This window comes from Equus asinus, chromosome 4 (assembly GCF_041296235.1).
Source record: "Equus asinus isolate D_3611 breed Donkey chromosome 4, EquAss-T2T_v2, whole genome shotgun sequence".
NCBI classification, from domain to species: domain Eukaryota; kingdom Metazoa; phylum Chordata; class Mammalia; order Perissodactyla; family Equidae; genus Equus; species Equus asinus.
In genome coordinates, this window is record NC_091793.1 from 12,988,332 (window position 1) to 12,999,114 (window position 10,783).

The following is a 10,783-nucleotide window of genomic DNA, read 5'->3' on the forward strand; positions in this document are numbered from 1 at the left end:
CCTGCCTTTTGATTACTCGCTTTCTCTGCTCCTTCTTTCCCCAGAGGTTGGTCAGAACAGCATGTGGATTTCAACCGATGCTGCGGCCTCCGTTCTCGAGCCCCTGAAAGTTGTGTGGGCCAAGTGCAGCGGCTACCCCTCGTACCCAGCCCTGGTGAGCCATGGGACAAGCAGATCATGGGGCCGGGATCCCAGTTGGCACACCTCATGGAGGCTGTATCTCTGGGTCGGGCATCGGGTTGGTGCTGCTGCTCTGTGGGGAGCAGAGGCGCTGAGCAGCATGGCCCTGTGCTCCAAGGTCCAGAGACATCCTGCCATTGTTGTGGGGATGCGTGTCCTGAGAGACCTGCGTGTTGGAATGTCAGGGTGTCCTTAGGGTTCCTTCAAAACCCACCTCAGCTTGGGGCTGGAGACTTCCTTCAGGGGCATGGTGTACGAGTACTCAGACATGACCCACGTGTGCTCTCCCTTGGCAGATTATTGACCCCAAGATGCCACGCGTGCCTGGCCACCACAATGGAGTCACCATCCCGGCCCCGCCGTTGGACGTGCTGAAGATCGGTGAGCACATGCAGACCAAGGCAGATGAGAAGCTCTTCCTCGTTCTCTTCTTCGATAATAAGAGGAGCTGGTGAGTGCAGGTGTCCAGGCTTGCAGGAATGGGCCCTGGGCTCCATGGCACGTGGGGGCTGGGCGTCTGTGCAGATGCTGCAGGATCAGTGTGTACTTGTGTTCTGACGTCTGCTGCCACGTCATCATAAACCTAAGCATGGAGAGGGATGTGAGCAGCCGGGCCCTGCAGGTGCTTGCCGACATTTAAGGTGGGGGCTCTACTGCCAGCCCAGCCCCCTTGGGGACAGGGGGTGAGTGCTGAGCACCCAGCCAGATCTCTGTTCCTACAGCTCTTCTTCCTGCCTGGATCCCACTGGCCATGCCTCGTCTCTTCATTTCTTACCTGTGTGGGTCCATGTAGTACTCATAGGCTTCAGTGGGCTTCCTAATCCTAGTGCTCTGCTAGGGTTCCCCGCTTTGGGCCTCCCTTGCCCATAGTGCCTTGGGCCCCCGACATGCTATGGTTCAGACCCTGACCCCCTTGAGTGTAGGCTGCATTTGGCTGTCTGTGCATGCAGAAGGAGCCGTCACCACAGCACCTCCAGCTCTGAAAACTCATGATGCTGGTGGCGGGGGCCCCAGGTGATTTTGACTTAGGTTCTCTGCCCCTCAGAACTGGGCGTTCTCTTCGCCTGAGGCTGTTTGGCAAGGAGTGGCTGCGTGGCCTCTCGGAGGGCAAAGGTGCTTCATTACACCTTGTGGAGCCAGCTGTGCGTGGCCTGTCTGAGGAGATGCATGCCCTGCCACCCTCCAGGGTGGGGCTGACCCCTGGAACCCACCAGCATTGGCATGTGTGGTGGTATTAATAGCCGCGTCCCCATCTTTCTCCTCACTCTGACCTTCTCCTAGTCAGACCCAGAGAGAGGTTCACGCCGGGCTTTGTCCAGTCTGATGGCCAGCAGCCCCACTGCTGGGTCCCCTGCTGCTCTCTTGGGGTCTCACTGTGTGAGTCTTGGTGTGCACATATATACTTGTGTGCACATGTCTCTGCACACGTCTTGTGTGAGTGCGTGCCCATACGCACGTATACATGTGTGCATGTGTTGGTGTGTGCATATGTCTGTGAACATGTGTGAGTGTGTCTGCGTGCACATATATATGTCTGTGCATGTGTTGTATGTGTTGGTTTTCGCAGACATATACATGGGGGTGTCTACTGGCATGTTCCTTTGCTTGTCTTATGTGGCCCTTAGTGGTCACTCAGGAAAGGTGGATGACTGACAGGGTGTGCCTGCCTCCCACCGGCCTCCAGGACACAGTGGCCCCTTGGGAAGTCTTGTGGAGGAGAGGAGGTGACAACCTGGTTCTTGTACCTTCCCTGAACCCCTGTGCCCCAGAGGTGTGGCAGGAAAGTTGGGCAGGGGTTTTCCCAGAGCTTCTCTTCCCGCCCTTCGCCCCACAGTGCCTGATGTCATCTGGAGGGCCCTGTGTTGTTACATTACCCCATGAAGTGTGTGGAAGTTACTGAGCGGGCAGTTCTTATTGTTCCCATCTTTTTCCTTTTTTTCCCCACACCCAGGATCTGAATCTGCAAACCCTGGGCCACCGAAGTGGGGCATGCAAGGGTTACTTTTATTTTTTATATCCTTAGCCCTAGTGCAGTGTTTGGCACAATATAGGCACTGGTTAAATAGTTATTGATTGAACTAGTGTTAGCGTTGTACCTTATATATAGTATAGGTGTATACTGAAGAGACTGATTTTAAAATCGGAGTTGTAAAGCCTTCAGAATTCCTTCTGAATTCTGTTTAAATATGTTACAAATTTGAATTAGAAAATATTTTGAAAGTAAGTTTATCATCACTCAAATTGGTCTTTCAAAGTAAATATTCTGTGCCATAATAAATAACTCATTTGTAGTTTATTCGTTTGTATTACAATGATTAAAGCTTTAAGTGGCCTTAACCTTTTTTTTAACTTTTTATTGAGATTATGATAGTTTACAGCCTTGTGAAATTTCAGTTGTACATTATTGTCTGTCAGTCGTGTTGTAGGTGCAACCCTTCACCCTTTGTGCCCACCCCCCACCCCCCCTTTCCCCTGGTAGCCACTAATCTGTTCTCTTTGTCCACATGTTTAACTTCCTCATATGAGTGGAGTCATACAGAGATTGTCTTTCTCTATCTGGCTTATTTCACTTAACATAATTCCCTCAAGGTCCATCCATGTTGTTGTGAATGGGATGATTTTATTCTTTTCTATGGCTGAGTAGTATTCCATTGTATAAATATACCATATCTTCTTTTTCCAGTCATCAGTTGATGGGCACTTAGGTTGCTTCCACATCTTGGGTATTGTAAATAATGTTGCAGTGAACATTGGGGTGCATGGGACTTTTGGAATTGCTGACTTCAAGTTCTTTGGATAGATACGCAGTAGTGGGATGGCTGGGTCATATGGTATTTCTACTTTTAATTTTTTGAGAAATCTCCATACTGTTTTCCATAGTGGCTGCACCAGTTTGCATTCCCACCAGCAGTGTATGAGGGTTCCTTTTTCTCCACAACCTCTCCAACATTGGTTACTTTTTGTTTTGGTTATTTTTGCCATTCTAATGGGTGTAAGGTGATATCTTAGTGTAGTTTTGATTTGCATTTCCCTGATGATCAGTGATGATGAACATCTTTTCATGTGCCTATTGGCCATCTGGATATCTTCTTTGGAGAAATATCTTTTCATGTCCCCTGCCCATTTTTTGATTGGGTTGTTTGATTTTTTGTTGTTGAGTTGTGTGAGTTCTTTATATATTATGGAGATTAACCCTTTGTCAGATACATGACTTGCAAATATTTTTTCCCAATTGGTGAGTGGTTTTTTTGTTTCAATCTTGTTTTCCCTTGCCTTGAAGAAGCTCTTTAGTCTGATGAAGTACCATTTGTTTATTCTTTCTATTGTTTCCCTTGTCTGAGAAGACATGGTGTCCGAAAAGATCCTTTTAATACTGATGTCAAAGAGTGTACTGCCCAAATTTTCTTCTAGAAGCCTTACAGTTTCAGGTCTTACCTTTAGGTCTTTGATCCATTTTGAGTTTATTTTGGTGAATGGTGAAAAAGAATGGTCAATTTTCATTCTTTACATGTGGCTTTCCAGTTTTCCCAGCACCATTTGTTGAAGAGACTTTCTTTTCTCCATTGTAGGCCCTCAGCTCCTTTGTGGAAGATTAGCTGTCCGTAGATGTGCGGTTTTATTTCTGGGCTTTCAATTCTGTTCCATTGATCTGTGTGCCTGTTTTTGTACTAGTACCATGCTGGTTTGATCACTATGGCTTTGTAGTATGTTTTGAAGTCAGGGGTTGTGATGCCTCCAGCTTTGTTCTTTTTTCTCAGGATTGCTTTAGCAATTCGGGGTCTTTTGTTGCCCCATATGAATTTTAGGATTCTTTGTTCTATTTCTGTAAAGAATGTCATTGGGATTCTGATTGGGATTGCGTTGAATCTGTGAATTGCTTTAGGTAGTATGAACATTTTAACTATGTTTATTCTTCCAATCCATGTGCATGGAACGTCTTTCCATCTCTTTATGTCATCATCAATTTCTTTCAGGAAAGTCTTGTAGTTTTCGTTGTATAGGTCTTTCACTTCCTTAGTTAAATTCACCCCAATGTATTTTATTATTTTTGTTGCGATTGTGAATGGTATTGTGTTCTTGAGTTCTTTTTCTGTTAGTTCGTTATTAGAGTTTAGAAATGCTACTGATTTACGTAAGTTGATTTTATACCCTGCAACTTTGCTGTAGTTGTTGATTATTTCTGATAGTTTTCCAATGGATTCTTTGGGGTTTTCTATATATAAGATCATGTCGTCTACAAAGAGTGAGAGTTTCACTTCTTCCCTCCCTATTTGGATTCCTTTTATTCCTTTCTCTTGCCTAATTGCTCTTGCCAAAACGTCCAGTACTATGTTGAATAAGAGTGGTGATAGTGGGCATCCTTGTCTCGTTCCTGTTTTCAGGGGGATGGCCCTCAGTTTTTGCTCATTGAGTATGATATTGGCTGTGGGTTTTTCATATATGGCCTTTATTATGTTGAGGTAATTTCCTTCTATCTCCATTTTGGCAAGAGTTTTTATCATAAATGGCTGTTGGATCTTGTCAAATGCTTTCTCTGCATCTATTGAGATGATCACGTGGTTTTTATTCCTCAGTTTGTTGATGTGGTGTATCCGTTGATTGATTTGCGGATGTTGAACCATCTCTGTGTCCCTGGTATGAATCCCACTTAGTTACGATGTATGATCCTTTTGATGTATTGCTGAATTCAAGTTGCCAAAATTTTGTTGGGAATTTTTGCGTCTATATTCATCAGCGATATTGGCCTGTAGTTCTCCTTTTTTGTATCATCCTTGTCAGGCTTTGGTATCAGCGTGATGTTGACCTCGTAGAATGTGTTAGGAAGTGTCCATCCTCCCTAATTTTTTGGAATAGCTTGAAAAGGATAGGTATTAAATCCTCTCTGAAAGTTTGGTAGAATTCCCCAGGAAAGCCATCTGGTCCTGGGCTTTTATTCTTTGGGATGCTTTTGATTGCTGTTTCAATCTCTTTCCTTGTGATTGGTCTGTTCAAATTGTCTGCTTCTTCTTGACTAAGCTTTGGGAGATTGTAGGAGTCCAAGAATTTATCCATTACCTCTAGGTTATCCATTTTGCTGGCATATAGTTTTTCGTAGTATTCTCTTAGAATCTGTTGTGTTTCTGCGGTATCCATTGTTTCTCCTCTTTCATTTCTAATTTTGTTTGTCTGAGCTGTGTCTTTTTTTCTTTGTAAGTCTGGCTAGGGGTTAGTCAATTTTATTTATCTTCTCAAAGAACCAGCTCTTTGTTTCGTTGATCCCTTCTACTGCCTTTTTCGTTTCAATAGCATTTATTTCTGCTCTAATTTTTATTATTTCTCTCCTTCTGCTGACTTTGGCCTTTGTTTGTTCCTCTTTCTCTAATTCAGTTAGGTTCAATTTGAGGTTGCTTAGTTGGGATTTTTCTTGTTTGTTAAGGTGTGCCTGTATTGCGATCAATTTCCCTCTTAATATAGCTTTTGCTGTATCCTGTATGAGTTGGTATGGCATGTTATCATTTACATTTGTCTCCAGATGTTTTTTGATTGCTTCTTTAATTTCTTCAATGATCCATTGCTTGTTCAATAGCATGTTGTTTAGTCTCCCTATCTTTGTCCCTTTCTCAGCTTTTTTCTTTTAATTAATTTCTAGCTTTATATAGCATCATGATCGGAGAAGGTGCTTGTTACTATTTCAATTTTTTTAAATTTATAGAGGCTTGCCTTGTTTCCCAACATATGGTCTATCCTTGAGAATGTTCCGTGCACACTTGAGAAGAATGTGTATTCTGCTGTTTTTGGATGGAGTGTTCTATATATGTCTATTAAGTCCAACTGTTTTAGCTTTTTGTTTAATTCCACTGCTTCCTTGTTGATTTTCTGTCTAGATGATCTGTCCAATGATGTGAGTGGGGTGTTGAGATCCCCTACTATTATTGTGTTATTTTTGATATCTTCTTTTAGGTTTGTTAATAGTTGCTTTATGAACTTTGGTGCTCCTGTGTTGGGTGCATAGATATTTATAAGCGTTATTTCTTCTTGATGGATTGTCCCTTTGATCACTATATATTGCTCCTCTGTGTCTCTCTTTACCTGCCTTATCTTGAAATCTACTTTGTCTGATATAAGTATTGCGACACCTGTTTTCTTTTGTTTGCCGTTAGCTTGTAGTATCGTCTTCTACCCCTTCACTCTGAGCCTGTATTTGTCATTGGAGCTGAGATGTGTTTCCTGGAGGCAACAAATTGTTGGATCTTGTTCTTTAATCCATCTTGCCACTCTGTGTCTTTTTATTGGAGAGTTCAATCCGTTTACATTGAGGGTGATTATTGATGCATGAGGGCTTAATGCTGCCATTCTGTCGCTCGTTTTCTGGTTTTCCTGCATTTCCTTTGTTTCTCGTCCTGTGTGATTTGGTCTACCCATTGACTTCTGTAGTTTCTTATGCTGTGTTTCTTAGTTTTTTCCTTATTTATTTTTTGTGTCTCTGTTCTGCTGTTTAGTTTAGTCGCTACCCTGAAGTTTGTATTCAGAATCTCGTGCATAACATAGTCCATTTTCTCATGGCCTCTTATTTCCGTAGTCTAAACTGAACTCAGTCCCTTTCCTCCTCCCCTCCTAAGTTACTATTTTCATATCTTATTCCAACGTGTGTGGTGAGTTTGTGGTTAAAGTGACAAGATTGTCTTTGTTTTTGGTGTTTTCCTTCCCTTTAGCCTAATGCTGTAGTTGAAGATTTGCTATCCTATTCTGATTCTGTTTGTCTCCTTACCTTGTGTTTTGTGACCCCTTTCTCCCGTTTTTTCTTTTTTCAGGTATGAAGGCCTTGAGGATTTTGGGGGGGTGGGTGGTCTTGTGGCTGCGAAGTCCCTTAGCCTCTGTTTGTCTGGGAAAGATTTAATTTCTCCCTCACATCTGAAGGATATTTTTGCTGGGTAGAGTATTCTTGGCTGAAGATTTTTATCTTTTAAAATTTTGAATATGTCATTCCATTCTTTCCCAGCTTGTAAGGTTTCTGCAGAGAAATCTTCTGAAAGTCTGATAGGGGTTCCTTCGTAGGTTATTTTCTTCTGCCTTGCTGCCCTGAGAATTCTTTCTTTGTCATTCATTTTTGCCAGTTTTACTACTAGATGCCTTGCAGTAGGTCTTTTTACATTGACAAATCTAGGAGATCTGAAAGCGTCCTCCACACGCATTTCCCTTTCATTCCCTAGATTTGGGAAGTTCTCTGCTGTTATTTCTGTGAGCACGCTTTCTGCTCCATTCTCCTTCTCTTCACCTTCTTGGATATGTATAATTGTTTTGTTGCATTTCCTCATTGAGTCAGATAGTTCTTGGAGATTTTCTTCATTTCTTTTTAGTCTCAGTTCTCTCTCCTCCTCTGTCTGGAGCAATTCAACTTGTCTATCTTCTTTTATGCTGATTTGCTCCTCTATGGGGTCCACACGAGCATTCAGGGAATCCATGTTTTGTTTTATCTCTTCCATTATGTCTTTCATCCCTAGTATTTCTCATTGATTCTCCTTTGCAGTTTCAATCTCTTTTGTGAGGTAGCTCCTGAACTCGTTGAATTGTTTCTCTATATTCTCTTTTACCTCATTGAGTTTTTTGACGATAGCTATTCTGAATTCATTGTCATTTAGTTTACTTATTTCTGAGCCTCAGGACAGAATTCTGGGTATTTATTGTTTTCTCTCTGGTCTGGAGTTTTGATGAACTCCCTGATGCTGGAAGAATGGGGTTTTACCATTGTGATATTATTCGGTTGCAGTTACAGCCTGTCGCCACTGGATGGGGGTCAGGAGCTGCGTATTCTGAGCCCTCCACCCTCAGCCGAGATGGCGCAGCACAATGTGGGTGGGGGGTGGGGCACTTTCTCTTGTGCACAGACCCAGGTTTCCCAATCAGCTCTCACTGTCTCATCTCCTAGGGTCCTAGTTTGATAAGGTCACCCCACTCGGAAGCTTTCACCTCCATTAGAGGGCTTCCCTCTAGGCTGCAAGGGCGCTAGGGAGTCCTGGGCGATCCCGTGGATGTGTGACCCCTCCCTCATTCATTCCCTCCTGGCACCTCCTGCAGCAGTGATCCCAGTCTCTAGGGGAGGGAGTGGAGATCTCTTTTACCCTGTTCCAGCTCCTCCGAGGGGGGCTCCAGCCTCTCTGCCCTCTGTCATGTGGCTGCTGTGACTCTCCAAGGATTCCTGTGCTATTAGGATATTTTCTGTTGGAATATGGTTTCTCCTTTTTGTTGTATGTTGAAGGGGAGAGAGTCACAGGTAAGCTCACTCTGCTATGATGCTGACGTCACTCCCCCATCTTTTTTTCTTTTAAAAAGGCAATGGCTCCCCAAGTCCAAAATGGTTCCCCTTGGTATTGACGAGACAATAGACAAGTTAAAAATGATGGAAGGGAGGAACTCCAGCATCCGAAAGGCCGTCAGGATTGCCTTCGACCGTGCCATGAACCACCTGAGCCGCGTGCATGGGGAGCCAGCCAGCGACCTCAGTGACATTGACTGACGTCACCTCTGCGGCCTTGTCCATAGTGTTGATAAGTGTACATATTTGTATATTGTTCAAAACTTAACTTATTCTGATTTTTAGGCGTAGTTCTTTAATTCTTTTGCCCTGGGGAGGTGGGGGAGGTTTTATTTCCAAGTTTTCTATGAAACCATCCCCGTCTGGGCACTCTGTGAATGGCGTGGGCGCGTCTTCCAAGCGCGACTCTGTGCCCATCACAGGTCACACCGGAGGGTGCTGCTTATGTCACTTTCTTTGATCTGTAGCTTTTTTTTTAAAGACTTTTGAATGTTTAATAATTTTGTAAATCATACTCTTTACACAGAGTACCACTTATTTAATAAGACGGGATGTAAATTTACAATGACAAATGTGTATTTTAAGAAAGAAAATGACGTTATTTTGAAGGTACTTTGTGGAAAGAGGTGGAGAATAAATTTATGCCGTGTACATCATTTGCAAATCACCAAAAACACTCCGCCGCCCCCGTGAGGGCCGGGCGGGCGCTTCCTCTGGGTGTTGCCATCCTCCTTCCCTCCCTCTTCCGCTGCCTTCTCCTCTTCCTCCTTGTCCACCCGCCAGCCTCTGCCCGTCCACCCTTGCCTCCCACGGGTGTGCCTCCCAGCGGATTATTTATTGTAGAAAGTGTATTCATTTGCTTTATAATGAAAGATAAATTTGCAAAAATATATTGATATGCATTTTTATACAGGCACATAAAAATTCAACTTGCTTTGGGAGCAGGATGTGTTGGTTGTTGTATAAATGACTGGCTGTGTGTTCTTTGATTTTGTAACTTGTAATCTTTTGTTTACAATGAGGGGCTTTCTGTAACTTGTTTTAATTTAGAACTCTTTGGTAGCAATAGAAACTTTGGATACATTTTTGTATGGTACATGTGATGTATATAGAATTAGTACTTTATTTTTATTTTTAAGAGGTAAAGCATTATGTTAGGGGAAAAGGTAGGGTGGGTTTCCAAAATTTCATTTTTTATATTAAAAAATAAAGTGAAGATTTGGACAGTGTGGCCATTTTATTCCTGTATGACCGGAACGCTTGGCGGGGGTGTGCCTGGAGGCTGGGAGAGGGCGAGGATCCCCGTGGCCTGTCCCCAGCCAGCTCATCGAGGCACGTGACATGCCTTCATCTTAAGATTTTCATGGGATGGCATTATTTATTATTTTACCTAATCATATTTTTATTTCAAAGTAATAGTTTAAAGTCTTTAAATGTTTCCTTTTCAGTCTCCGTTGTTTGTAATATCTCCATAGAAACTTGGAAATAAAACATCTGCCTTTGCTAGTTTGGTCCTGTGTCTGAAAGACGCTTTCTCTCTGCTGTGGTTCTCTGGGACCACTGACCCTCGAGGGCAAGAAGGCCTCTTGGTCTGGGGGAAGCATTGCTGTGGATGTGGCCCTGGCTGTGGTCAGACCAGGGTGAGGGCTTCACTCCAGGTTCATGCCCGGAACTCCTGCTGGAGCTGTCACAGCCCATCCTGACCCTGGAGCTGTGACGGCTGAGCCCCTTCCTCTGGCTCTGCGGAACCTCACTGCTCAGCACTGACCGCCGGCCCACCCTGGGCATAGCTGCACAGGGGCTCCGTGAGGGGGCAGTGGCCCTGCTGTCCAGGGCAGAGGGCACCCTCTGCCCTTAGCAGGACCTCCTGGGCCCCACTGCTGGCTTCCATCAAGCACCAGGGGGCCCTGGGGCTCATGCCTATGGTTTCTTTTTTCTTTCTTGAGCTGTTTTACAGTATAGGAGAAATACGTCAAAAAAGTCAAGTTTTCTAGGATCTGAGACTCCAGTCTCTTCCTCTCCTTCCTACTCATTCTTCTTGAGTTTGTAAGAATGGGACCATGATGCCCACACTATGCTCAGCTGCTTATTAAATTACCTGTTTCAGGCAAATGCAAAACTGCACTGATGGGAACACGCAGCAATGTGCCGAGCGTGCTGTTAGTGTGCTGCCAGCCGCAGGCTGTCCCTCTGGGTGCTTCCAGGGCCTTGCCCTATGCACAAGGGGAGGTTGCCTTATCCTCTCGGACCCACTTTTCAGGCTGATTCCAGGCATTTCAAGACTATTCTGGATTTCTGTCCCCTTGCAGA

At 44.1% G+C, this 10,783-nt stretch overlaps 1 protein-coding gene across 8 annotated transcripts in view; it reads left to right on the forward strand.

The window, feature by feature from the left end:
• BRD1 (bromodomain containing 1) overlaps positions 1–9,983 on the forward strand; it is a 56,535-nt gene extending 46,552 nt beyond the window's left edge. For all 8 annotated transcript variants that reach the window (XR_011502515.1, XM_070506699.1, XM_070506700.1 and 5 more), the window contains 3 exons: positions 45–154; positions 477–631; positions 8,491–9,983. Coding sequence is in view for 7 of the 8 variants with exons in the window: in XM_070506699.1 (XP_070362800.1) it covers positions 45–154; positions 477–631; positions 8,491–8,674 (449 nt within the window). In the remaining variant the exon portion in view is untranslated. The remainder of the gene's footprint in view (positions 1–44; positions 155–476; positions 632–8,490) is intronic.
• Positions 9,984–10,783: the final 800 nt, after the last annotated feature.